The sequence below is a fragment of the Etheostoma cragini genome, chromosome 15 (genome assembly GCF_013103735.1).
Source record: "Etheostoma cragini isolate CJK2018 chromosome 15, CSU_Ecrag_1.0, whole genome shotgun sequence".
Classification (NCBI taxonomy): domain Eukaryota; kingdom Metazoa; phylum Chordata; class Actinopteri; order Perciformes; family Percidae; genus Etheostoma; species Etheostoma cragini.
The window spans coordinates 5588668-5602870 of record NC_048421.1 but is presented as its reverse complement, the minus strand read 5'-3'; the positions used below and the strand labels follow the sequence as shown (position 1 = coordinate 5602870).

The 14203-nt window shown below is 39.1% G+C and overlaps 1 protein-coding gene across 1 annotated transcript in view; it reads right to left on the bottom strand.

Annotated features, from left to right (window-relative positions):
• Positions 1-14203, bottom strand: part of grapa (GRB2 related adaptor protein a) — a 32571-nt gene that overhangs the window by 3761 nt on the left and 14607 nt on the right. Inside the window, exon 4 of the mRNA XM_034893273.1 lies at positions 7066-7234. Within this exon, the coding sequence (XP_034749164.1) occupies positions 7066-7234 (169 nt within the window). The remainder of the gene's footprint in view (positions 1-7065; positions 7235-14203) is intronic.

Sequence of the window (14203 nt, the reverse complement as noted above, 5' to 3'; positions counted from 1 at the left end):
TGGAAGGAGAAATATGCTCCGTCTGTATCAGCTATGCTCGGCTGCCTTGTGATCAACGTCCTCTTCAGTGCCTGCTCCGACCTAGAGTGAGCGCTGACAGAGAAACCAATTACTCTGTAACATCAATGGACTACATCCTTAAACTACATTTGTCTTACATACACACACACACACACACACACGCGCTACGTTTATGCACACAGTGCATAAACGTAGCGCAGCAAAAATAGCCTGTGCCTGTTACCACTCCAAAAGGACAAGGTGTCAAAAAGAGGCTGAGGTTTTGCATGAACAGGCTTTCTGTTTGAAGAGAAATCTTCGAGACACGAGTCATTAGGGATATGTTGGGAGGAGACATTAAAAAATATAGATACAGAGAGTCATTTTCCACCATGCCATTAAGAGATAAGAAGTGATCTAGGGCCACTTAATGAGCTGGTGTGGAATTAGTTTGGAAAGACCAACCAGACAATAGGAGGGACAAGAAAAAAAGCACTGCAAAGGAATTGCATGGATTCCGATTAACCAGGTCCTTTACAGACAAAGTCTGTGAAACTGACCCAAATAGTCAAAAACTGAAAGAGGTTGTGATCATTTGGTGGTGTAAGAGACAGTGAGAGAGGATTATTTCCATGAATCATTTACTGCACACAGGTTGAAGTTTCTCTAACCCGGTTTTCATGCATTCATTTAATAATCCAAAGGTCTAAATGGAGAGATGCAAGAACTAGTTTTTGCAAGAGATTTTGTGCTGTTAGTGTCACTGCCTAGCATTTGGGTGAAATAAAGATGAAATAGTTTGCAGGTAACTAAGAAAGTGGGTATGCATATTTTAGACACACAGAGAATACACAACAATGTTGCAAAGACGGGAGTTTCACAATAACTTAGTGGGAATTTAAGTGTAATGGACCAGGCAAGAAGAGGTCTGCAACTTAAATTAAGTGGTCCTGTTATCTCTCTGGCATCATAATTTATATAAGTAAAACCTTAATTGAGTGAAGACTGTGTTGTAAGGTTTGTAGAGACATGCTCAGTGAGGGACTTTTAGCGGGCGTTGGAGCTTTGTTGATGCCGAAGGCCAAGACGAAGCCCCACAGATACAAAGACAAGCTGAGCATGATTTTAAATACAATTACAGACAGTATGGATCCAAGCTAATTGTATTCTTTCTTATGTTTTTTTTTAATCTGCAGATAGCAGAAGGAAGACCTCTGACTTGAATTGCTGATGACCATGATATGCTATGAATCTTAAGAAAAAGAAGAGAAGGTAGGATGGAGTTTTTATGAGATCTTGTGCCTTTGTTCTGCTGCCAGACCAAAGATAAAGATAAAAAAAAATGTCTGTAGAAACACATTCAGAAGAAAGTAAAAACAAAAAATATTGTATGAAAAAAGCCATTATCTAAGATGTATTTAAAAAAAATCCATTCAGTCATAAGAACAAAGTTAATCTAAATTGTGACACAACAAATATAACTTAGCATGTTACAAAATCATTATCTATTTTTATTGTTTAAATAGACAACTGAAAATGTACAGTTCACCACTTGAAGCTCTCAATAAAACAGTTGCAGAGTAAATAAGGCTACAGATATAAAGCTGTGACTAAGCTGCTGTGATCTTATTTGGAATGGCAGAGGTTTTCTAAGGCTACATAGCCTCGTAGGTAGACCCAGCACCTTCATCACGCCACCCCAGTTATGGGCCATGTTGTGATCCAGATACATATTACCTCAAGGCCTTGGCAGAGCAACCTTGTGACCTACAGTACAAGCAAAGTCACAGACAGCATGCTAATGTTGGAGTGATACAAGATTACTTTATATTTACATGACCAAGAAAAAGAAAAGATCAGTCATTCAAAAGTCATTTTTTTCATGTATCCTGGTTTGTTGATTGGCCGATTCCAGATGGACTCACACTACAGTTTTTAGGATTGTACAACCATTTATGTAAACAAGGCCCACCTGGCACGCAACCCTTATCAGAGCTTAATATTAATATAGCAAGGTAACCCATGACCACATCAGTCAGACCTGAGGCAGAATAACATACAACAAGTACTGTATACTGCCCTGATGGACCTCATTCTAAAGAAGCATAGTCCTGATGTGATAGCTTTAGTTCTGAGCTTGGGCAAATCCTTGTTCATCATATAAAGAGACCTATGTAGGATGCATCCCATCATGTGATAATGGAATAAAATATGATAGGAAATAAAAGGAATAAGTGATCTGCTAATAAGGACATATAATTCAGCTATGCTGTAATTATTTTGGGCGATTCATCTCTTAACTTGTTGGAAGTCCAATATGGTTTGAACGCTGATACTTGTAGCTGTCACTTTGTAACGGTTTGGTAAATTGCAAAGCATTAAAGCACATTTGACAACATACGTTTCAACATAAAATGTTATTATTAATGGTGCAATTGGAGCCTAAATATTAGATGCAGTCCTGTAAATAAACACACACACACACACACAATAACAATGGATATATCTCTGGAGCAGCTGTGAGGATGTGGGTGGGCCAGCTAAGTGAATAGAGTAGTACCAATGAGTGCTAACATCAAGAATGCACGGCAAATTGACCAACTTGTTACAGCATCACAGATTAGCCTACATTAAAATGTAATGGTGAGAATAAATGGAGTGTAAAATAGCAATGCAATTAACGAGCATAAACATTCTATTATGGTCCTAAAGTTGCTTAATGACAGCAATAAATGCCTATGACACAGAAAAAGTGCAGCATCTGTCTTTCTTTATCCGGTAATCAAATTTCTTACAATTGTTACAGTGCTTCTATCTGAACTCATAGCAGATAGACGGATATTGGTGGTGCACCAACAGAAACTACCGAATAAATATTAGAAAATCTAAATCTTAGAAAATCAAAATGCTCAAAAAGCTCAGAAGCTGGTGTTTTTTTAATGTGTTAGTGGCTTGGAGTAAAGAGATTTAGATTGTGACAGTATTTAGGTCATACAGATTGTCATTCTCCCATGAGACGGCTGTTGTTACCTCCCATTTAACTACCTTCATTATGCCCTAAAGCTAAATTCTTTGCACCAGCTCCAACTGCGTTTGGTCAAGGAATGTGCAACATCCCCAAGGATTTAGAACGAAACATGAAACTGTTTAGGTGTGAGGCAGGATGTTACTAAATAAGGACTATATTTGCGAGAAGCTAGTTTGTAAAAAATAAAAACCTATTTTTAGAATCAAAATCTGTCATCCTCATCTGAAAGTCCCCTGTCCTGCCAGGTAAAATACTGCAGCGGTCGGGCTGAATAGATGAGAAAAGCCATACCTCTGTTTTATGTAGCAATAACCCCATCTAAGTTATAAAATTGCATTTTTGAAAAATGACTTGGTGAAACGGCCAAATCCTGCTGACTTCAATGCCAAATTCTCACTTCATTGCACGTATACACCAGCAGGTGTATGAAGAGAGGGCTGATTTATTGAAGTAAAGCTCACACAAAGATCAATGAATGTGCGTCGTCTTCTGGTGACCATATGATTCAGACAAGCTCATTCATTCTGATTCATGAACGCATTTCAGCCAATCAGATTTTCTTCAAGCTTGTGAAGATGATGTGGCCATCCAAACATTACACACTATATTGATGTTTTGCTGTATATTTTTTATCTTTTTGAAATCCTAAACCTATTCATCTATGTATTCAATGTTGTAGTGCGGCCTTGCCAGAATTCCAATACCAGTTTGAAATGTTTAAAATACCTTCTGGCTAATGTCACAAACACAGGAAGATCTATTGTATGTGCATGTGTTTTTGTGTTACTTCCTCTCTCAGCAGTTCTACAGAGTCATGGGCATCTTAACTCCTCACTTTCTATCACCTTAGAAGTAGCCCAAAGCAGCAGTGGCTGGCTATCTGCAGGCCAGCATCTTGATGTCAGTGCCTCTTTACTTTTTTTTTTACTTGCATGCAGTGCAGCAAGCTGATAGTTAAGTGCAGGGTTTGATTTCCAAGCAAAATTAACCAGTAGAGTCAAATAACTGGTTCCAAACAGACCCAGTGCAAAAAACAGGTGGGAGCTAAATCTCTGCTTTAGAGATGCTTTTGGGCTGATGCCTTCTAAATTAGGGTTCTACAGAAGACAAACACCTCAAGCCCCTGTTGTCATTTGAAATCGCAGCTTTGCTTTTAGACTGCTTTTTAAACTATTATTTCCCTTGTGATAAATGTTATTCTTGCTCACATTCATAAAGTCCAAAGATTGACAATCAAAATGAATATGAAACAGATACAGTTGGAGTAGAACTGAAGAACTGGCAACACTAGACCACGGAGGTCATGTGGGATTGTTACATTCCTTATTCATCTTGATTACTAACAGAGCGATGGGTTAGTCATCAAAACTGGCGAGATGCAGCTAACCTGACCTTAATGTAACATGTAATCTTTGACTTTAACAGGCTAGGAAGCATAGTGAAATACACTCATGTTCATTACTTATGAGCTGTAAGATAAAGAATACTGTATGTAATGTAATATATGTATGATTGATATTACTCTCATGATGTTACAAAATAGCTTATTTAAAAGTCTCTCCCTGGACAAATTAAAGTTAAAGCTATAGTCAAAACCTTCTCTAAAATTATTGGTGTAAATTTTTGTTGTAATCACCAAATTGAGCATTTTGTATGAGATTTTCAGATCATGTTCTTTACAGTGAATTTTCTCTGTTGCCATCAAGACGTTGTTTCAAACTAGTCTTTTATCCCTTCTGCAGTTTGACTTTTAAATGGAGAAAATCAATTTTTGGATTATTGTTTGTCTGCTCTCTCGGGTCTAGGCCTACATTTAGGCTTGTGTGCTGTTACAGTATGTAAGGGTGTGTTGTCTGTTGCTGCTCTCAACTAATTGCCCCTTGTTGCATTAATAAAGTTGTTGAATTTTTTATTTAGCAGTATGAGTTACTCCTCAGCTTTACATGAATGTTCATTGTGCACTCTAATGCCAATTGACTCAACCTATATCTTGGAAAAGGTATGTCAATCTGTCTTTAGAAAAAAAATCATGGTCATTTACGTTTTACATTTTTTTGCAGCAAAAACAAAAGTGAAATGATCATGAATTGATGATTTTGTATTCAGAAGCTTGCAACAAAATAAATATAAGTCATTCTGATGGGGGACAGACATGTCCATACCAAATTTCCTGGCAATCCATCCAACAGTTTAGTTTTTTAAAGTTATTTCATTCAAAACCACAAATGTCAACCTTTTGATGTCGCTAAAGGAAATGTCAGAGCCTCACCAGATATTTTAGGATCCATCCTCTGGCAACCATGATTGCTTATACAAACAGTAATCTGGACCAAAGGGGTGGACTGGCAGACTGTGAGCCAAGCGTAGAGCTATGCCTTAGTCAAAATATGAGTTTACCCTGCCTGCTGTAAATTCTAATATCACTTCACATGTGTCTCCTCTCTGTAACGGCTCTGCACGATCAGTTCCCTAATGAATAGCTGGTCTATTCTAAGTGGCCAGGGTTCTGAAGCGGACATGATGTGATGAGTATTAGCATGCATCTTGTGGTACAGTGATACAAACATGCTGTCACGTCAGAATCGCTGTGGATCATATCACTCCACAGCATGCGGCTCCGCTTGCAGGCGCGGCTCGCCTGCCACTCCCAGGAATACTTAACATGCAATGTGATCCTCTGTACAGAATGACTTCACAATAAGTAACAACAACAGCTTCTCCCATGGTGACACCATCATGGGAACTACCTGTCATTTTAGATTTGTCTCTCACTAAACCTGACAGAAAGTCGGGATACGCCTTTTGGTAACAGATGGTACGTTATTTAACTACCTAATTCACCTGCCAGTATATTGAAAACAGGAAGAAAGAAAGTGTTGTATGTTGTTCAGTTTGTTAAACCCATTGAGACTGATTTGTGATATTGGGCTAAATGAATAAAATTGTCTTGTTTTGACTTGAATAGCTTATGATTGGTGTAGCTAGATGAGTTAAAACCAGCAACCAGCCTCATTAGGTGTCTGACGTACAAAGTTAAAGTTGCCTATACACAACTGAAGAAAGAAATGTTCTGTCCAAACTTGATATGTGGCAACTTAATCATCTAAATAATTGCCTTTCACATCAGTTTCTTTAGCACTGCGGTTCTCACTCCCTCTGGCTCTGTGTCGAAGATGACTGATTTGGTTCCGCTCCAAACCAACGGCAGTCCTGTGATCTTTCATTACAAGCTGCACCTCTACGTCAAACCCTGCTGCCCCAGTCACAGCTGCAGACATTTCACCAACATCTGGAGTATTCCCATAGGTTTAAAAAAACAAACGGATTTGACAAAAGATGGAAAAGAGACTTTTTTGTCAAACTGCTGCTTCACAAGTGTCATCAGATACTTTACTTAATCTCTTAAACACAGGAGGGATGACGAAGGAGACAGAGTGGTGACAAGAACAGATGTGTCACTAAATTAATTAGAGAGGAGATTGAAATTGACATTGCAAAATAAATTGTGCAATGTCACTGCTGTGGGTTTAGGTGAATTCTTGGGAAAAGGTAAGAAAAGATCGTTTTGCTAGATTCAAAACGTAATAACTTCCTCAAATGAATCAGGATTCAGTTGGAACGACAAAGACACAAACACTGTGAAGTCTAAGAGGAAATTGGTAATGAAAATAAATCACTGATATCAAAATATTTGTGTGGGAGATAACAAAATTATTTTCTTTTCCCAAAGAAATTGTAGTCTAGGATCTCAAGCCACATTTTGTTTTATTATAATCATTAATGAATTGCCTATATTTGAAATATTCTCTTCATCGTCTCTTTGTGAGTGTGCACGAACTAGTCACAGTTGCACATAGGAAGGACTTTGAGGGTGTAAACATCCTGTTTAATTAATCATTGAAATATTGATAACATATTTGTGCTTTTCGCTTTATCTGCTTTGGTTAAAAAAAAAGGTGATAAGTACGTAGGTGTTTGTGAGAGTTGAAATGGACGAGCGAGAAAGAAAAGGACACAAGCAAACAAACATTGCTCACCCTGGCGAAGTGCTCAGGGTCTCTCAGAAAGACGGTCCTCTCCTTAGCGATGCTGTTGCTATGGTAGAACTCCACCAGCTCATTCAGAGAGGAGAAGAGCTCGTCCCACACGTAGTACTGACAGCTGCGATCCTGCAGCACCTTGAAATGCTGAACATGGTCCCCGTAACTGCAAAATAAACACAGAAAGATCATTGTGGGTTGATATGGAAGGACGATAAATACCTATCTCTGAATCTTAAAGAAAAACGCCTCACTCGTTGGTGCTGCATCAGCCTCATAACTTTTGACCAATATCTGTTTGACCAAGTAAAATGAAATATAATTCTCCCTCTGCAGCAACCATACAGCCAACATATGGGTGGGTAGTTTGGAAAAAAACTGTCCTGTACTGTAGTTGCCATGTCATGTGTGTGCCCAGCTCAGTCTCCTAAAAATAATGTTCCCAACAAACTTAACTGTATTCTCAATTATGTTTTGAGGAAAATGTATTTTTTGTCCGGCATTGTTTTTGATGTATCACAAACACTAATACAAGTCCGTGTGAGTTTGGGGTGAATGGATGGCTCAAACAAACATGGGACTTTCACAGAAGACAGCGCTGTTGGTGTCCCTTGTGAAACTAAAAGTCAACGTTGACTTTTTTTGTTAATTTACCAACGTACACTACCGGTCAAAAGTTTAGGGTCACTTACAAATTTCAACTGATTTCAAATTTTGCAACTGATCTCAGCTGGTATTCTGTCTGTAATGGAGTGCAATTGAGATTTGTAAGTGACCGCAAACTTTTGACCGGTATTGTACTTAATTTACATCACGGATGTACTTAACTTGAATCATGTAGATAACGTACTTATCTTACATCTCACATGCAACATATTCAACAAACTTAACACACTTAAATTAGATAGGATAATTTAGGTTATGAGCGCTTTTCCTATAACCCAAGTAGTTGTGTTTACTAAACCTAAGCTGAGTAGTTTTGTTTCAAGTCACAATAGTATCCAAGTGTTTTTGAACTGCGACCATTTTACAATGTGCACCTTGCTGGTTAAAGAGAAAATACGTTTCCCTCGGACCGTTATTCCGAATGCAGCCTGACAAAACGTTGTGAATTGTTTATTTCAAAAGAAACTGTACACACAACAGGGTGCCCTGTCTTTTTTATACAGCTGGGCTTCTAATGTCTACAACGTTCCACTTTCCGGATTGCTCGCAAGTCACTCTTTTTGGATGTCGGTTTTTGGATGTCCCTTCACCTTCCGCTTTCTTTGTGTTGTAATTTTAAACTCCGGTCCATTTATGGGGACTGTGGTTAACTTCTCCTGAAATCAAGACAGCTAGAGAGACTATCTGTACAATCTGAGTTTTCTCAACCTTTGAACGTACACACGTTCCACCAAAACAAGTTCCTTCCCTGTGCTATTTTGCTGCGTCCCTCCTTCCTATCGCTGTGGAGGAAGGTCTGGCAAAGCGAGACTAGTTGTATGGTATTGTATTTTTTAAGAGGCAGGTTGGTGTGCCATGCTGTGAGTGGGGCGTGCAGTGAAGTAGCATCTGTCTAGAACATGCTGTTGCAACTTCACAATGGTTAGCAACAGTGGACTCTGAGGATAACTTTGGACAAGCTTCTGGTTGATACCAGCCATCTTGGCCTTTAGTCCTCAAAGCTGCCCCTTTAAATCCACAGCTGTCAGCTGTTGGGGCTGGCATGCATTTAGTGCAGTCCTGTTCATTTGTCTCCCTTAAAAAACCCTGGAGTCACCAATTATTTCCAATTAAAAAAAAAAAAAAAAAAAACATTTCTGAAGAGAAACCCACATTAATGCTGATTTGACTGACTAATAAGCAACTGACTAATAATTTGTCATCTAAAGAGCAGACAATGACATTTACATGAGTTACACTTTGCGTCTGGCAAAGCACAAGGCGTCAAACCTAAACCCCATTTAGATGTATTAGTAACATTTTATACCATACGGTGATTAATACAGGCTTGATAGAAAAACATAATAATTTAGCCTAATAAATAAATAAAAATGAAACCCATGGCAAAAAAAGTAAAATAGCCACAGTGTTATGATTAAAAGAGTTTGGCCAGTATTCATTGGCAATCATACTTGCTCCCCTATCCTGCTCTGTAGTGGTTGCTAAGTAACTTGCCAGCTTATCTTTAGAAATCTGGACACCTCACCATGATCAGACCGTTATATAACAGCATCCAATATGCACCGGAAGTCAATACAACTCCCGCCTGAAAAACCCCCACATTTCTAAACGCATCACATAAGTAGGTGTGTTTAGATTTGTGTGTGTGTGTGTGTGTGTGTGTGTGTGTGTGTGTGTGTGTGTGTGTGTTAATGATTAAAATCTCTTTTCCCATGTTTACAATAAAAAGACAATACAATTGGCAACCTTTTTAATATGAAGTGCCATTTTTAAATGTTGATGCTGCTCAGTGTGACATATCAGCATTAAGCCCGCCATCATCTACCGAGCACGCTCAGGCAGTGTAATTTTTTCCCTTTGCACCACATTCTGTGAAGAAGGCTAGGAGTACAAGCCAACCAAAGCCAGATGAGGGTGGGTGTTCATGGAATGTGGATGGGGAAAAGTCAATAAAACTGCTGTTAATTGCTGTGCTCCTGCCAATGGCTGTGCAAGAGGTTATTTGGCATGCGGATTTGAACATTTCTGAAAAACACACTTGCACTTATTGCTAGTGGGCCATTGGTAGAGCTACATAGCTTCCTTAGGTTGCTGACCCCTTTAGTAGAGGAAAACAGTGTTACCAATTGTAAAATAAATAAATAAATAAATCCTCGAATATAGCGGATTCTGGGGCACCTGTATAGGACACCTGATAGAGCGTGCAGCTGCTGCAAGTTTATTTCCGCCCTGCGGCCCTTTGCTGCATGTCATTCATGCTCTCTCTCCCCTTTCATGTCCAAGCACTCCTATCAAATAAAGGCCTAAAATGCCAAAAGGAAAACAAATCTAAAAAATAAATTATAGAAGATACCTCCTTTGAAAAGACATGCCCTTGCTCTAGAATAAACACAATATAGCACTTGTGGTTTGACCTCACCAAACTCCCCCTCTATCTAGTCTGAATGGCACTGCTTCGAGCTCGGAGAAAGGAAATGAGCATCGCCTTGTTTCAGACAGAATTGCTTTCTCCTGTCAGATGCTGAGCTCTATGAACAAGCAAGGCTGGCTCCCTGATGACTGGATGGCACTCAGCTACACCTCCACCCTGCCCTTCTTTCTCTGCCTTCTCCATTTCATCCAATGTGCTCTTCTCACACTCAGTCAGTCTCCAAAAAACAATGAAACTGTAGGGAAATGTAAAAATAAAATAAAATAGTGGATGCTTTTTATCTAAACGAAAAGATTATTTTAAGCTAAATGTAAAAAATAAAAAATAAAAACTGAACTTGTGTTTTTTGGATTAGCACTGTACCAGCCTTTGAACATTAACTGATTCTGTGTAATCAGCAGTGCTATCTGTCTTTTCCTTTGCCTTTTGGGTCTGTATTCCTCTCTGTGTTGCTCTCACTCTTCTGTATTATCTGACTTCTATCTAACTTTCCCCTCCCTAAAGCTGTGACTCTTGTTATCTGCTCCACTCTGTCCCCGCTGACTCACACACAAAATTGTGATCTTTAATGAATGATTCTATCAGCCCCAATCATTGTCCCCAGTCGTCTGACACCATCTGCTGCACCCTACTGGTAGGGCTTTGTTACTGCCACCACCTGTGCAGCTGTTTGTCTGATTGAGACAAACAGCTGCATTGGTACCTGGACCAGTGCCCTCACCGGATAGGAAAGTAGCCTACATGACAAGGAGAAATAAAGGAGAATAGAGATTCTGTGGAGGTAAAGATTAAAGACAGGATGTAGACTGGGCATGGACTTTCCCTCAAGGGGATTCACAACAATGTAGTGAATAAAACATATTAAACATTTGAAGGAAGGAAAAAGGGAATTTTGAGAGGTGCCGTAACCCGTTCCTGCAGCTGTTATGTGATTGTAGGATAACAATACTGGGGCTGGGTACTGCTCAAATTACAATACCAGTACCAAAACATGTTACCTTAAAGTGATAGTGATACCAGTAGTACTTCATTAGATACATTTTTATTGCTACTTCATTCAGTACCCACCATGAGAATGATGGATAGGCTACAACTCTTAATGTAAACTGCCAACAACTACATTGCGTTCGACTTCACCTCACCACAGACTGTGTGGGTTGTAGCTGCTGCGGTAATCACACGGCGCATTATCAAAGAACATTTGCGCTGATTGGCTGCGAGCAGAACCATACAAATATAGTATTTTTTGGGGTACATCAAAAAGAATCATATGTTGGTATCGTTTGACTGGAGAGGTTTTATATTGGGTTATTTCGATACCCAGCCCTAAACAATGTCATGTCTAACATGTAGCTTTTGATTGTTGTGGGTCAATTATAAAATATCTTTTTTTAAATCCCTATCAAGGCTATATAGCTTAAAATGGTCGGTTGTCCTGGCTAATAAAACTGCTCCAAATCAAATACCATGTACAACTTTTTAATTTATCAGCGGTTGGGTCTATTTCCTGGCAGAGATTTTCATTTCATTCAAGGGTTGTTTGATTGACATGAAGCCAAGGATAAAATGCATGCACGCACGCACGCACGCACAAACTCAAAGAACATGCAATAAAATTGATATAGAAAGTTACAAGTTGGTTTTCACAGGGTGCAACAAGGAAGGTTTTTTTTCTGGCAGACTTATGCCAGATCATTTATGATGAATTACATTGAAACTCTGCACAAGCTACCATTAGCCCTAGACTGGCAACTAGAAGAAATATTGTACAAGACAGAAAATCTTAAGAGACTGTACTCCCGCGAAGAAAAACCCGCATGAGTCAATCGTTTAAGCAGCACTTAGAGAAAAACTCAAATTTTCGTTATTAGGGCGCACCCTAGTGGCTATAGAAATTATGGCGGGAGGAAGCAGGAAGTAAGATGTATCAGAGCACCAAATTCCGCATAAGGAGGCCAGGTTGGGGTGGTAGATACGTCGAACAGACACAGGACTTTCAAGCAGGAGTCTGGGGTTTGTGTCTCATTTGAAAATAAAAGAAAACAGTACGATTTCATGTTACTTTACAGACAAACAGAACAATGTCACGTTCTGTGTCACGCACGTAAAGGTGAAGTACTGGTATTAACCCAAACCACAATCTTTTTTTCTAAATCAAACTAAGTAGTTTTTATGCCCAAAATGATCCAAACCAGCACTGTTTCATAACATAACGACGTGTTTCAAACCACAACAGTTGCATTCTCTAGTTTACAGGACGGAAAACAGTGGGTCATATGGAGAGCAGAAGTCCCGCCCCTTCCGTTTGCCTCCATGGGACTTAACTTCGGGGTAAAAAAAAAAAGAACTGTGGTTAATAACCACAATTTCCCTCCACTCCCTTCGAGTAGCTGCAGCTCTCGACTTTACACGATTCATAACGGCTTTTCCCTCTTTTAATACTTCTGCCTTCATCTTGGAAGAAGACAATAAAGTTCGACAAGACGAGACAGCCGTATTTCTCTGGTGACGTTTATTGTTCCATATGAGAGATGTAGTTCACAAAGCGATCTCACACAAAACCTAATGTGGCTCAACTTCTTTATGTCAAATCGTTTATCTCCTGCCAAGTAAAATTATCTTTTAAATTTACGCACAGTTTGAACCGGAACAACATATAATTATTGTCTCTCATTGACTCCTTTTCATATTTGTTTTGAAAGAGAGGTCCCGTGGACTGGAAGTAGGGCGTGACTTCAGCTCTCTATATAATTAAAAACATATATCTTCCTATGGTTTGGAGAAGTAGGAAGAAAATTTCTTTTGTCTGTAAAATCTATGAGATCATTTTATGATACTATATTGATAGTGAATTTTGTGTGATTTTGTGTGATTGATGTGTTTTGTTGATCCCCTGGATGTTATCACAGAGCACTTTACAGTTTCTTCTAGCCATCCACAACATTACTGCTGCATCGCAGATTTGCCAAACTACAGAGAGACCAAAGGTCCAAATCCAAACAACAAGCCTGCAAAGACAAACTATCTCGGCTTCATACATGATATGACATATTGTGATCACTGAGTAGCGGCAACAAAAACATAGTGGAGAACACAAACTCTAATTTATATGAACAATTACCAGCACTTGCTTTCAAAAGTGAAAAACACTTTAAAGAGTAAGGAGAATGCGGAGAAGCTAAAACAGACGTAATGTTGCAGCTATATTGTTTTTAGGTGATGCCATGTAGGCGTTTTTATTCATTATTACACTGAGACATCAGAAAACCAGTGGTCATATAACACAGACCGCATCTGTCTCAACTTGATTACAAACCCTCTCTTACACACACACACATACACAAACACACACACACACACCCACACACACTCAAACACACAAACACACGCACACATTTACACCGCTTATCTCCCTGATCCAGTGTAATTAAGGCCCACAGCGATAGAGATTATTTTCTTCTTCCAACTAAAAGGATACGGGTGAGATAGAGATTAAGAGAGAATGAGAAAGATTAAATTAGATGTAGAGATAGAACACACAGAGAAACATATACAGTAGATGAGGAAAAGGTAACTTATACAAGTTTACTCTGTCTGCGCCAGTACAACTCAAGATGCTTGAAAGTCCTCTGTCCACCTTTCTCTCGAATTTGTCCCCATCAATCTAGTTTCACTTCCCTGTTCTCGCTCTGTCTCTCTTCCTGCCAACCCCCTTCTCTAATCTGCTGTTCAGTTCCTAAACCACTGCAGATGTCTTGAATTCTTCACACTGCACCACTGACACCTCCAGCTGTCAATGTGTAACTGTGTGTGTGCGTGCATGCGTGTGTGTGTGTCTATGTGCATGCCTGCATGTGCACGTTCATGTGTGTGTGCGTGTGCAGTGTTGGGGAGTATTCAGAATACAAATTATGAGCAACTGTAACTGTATTCTGTTACAGTTACAATTTAAATAGTTAGTATTTAGAAAACAGTTTCATCGTTGAAATCAATGGATTACATGACGATGCTTCTCAGTGTCACGAGTTTATACACTAT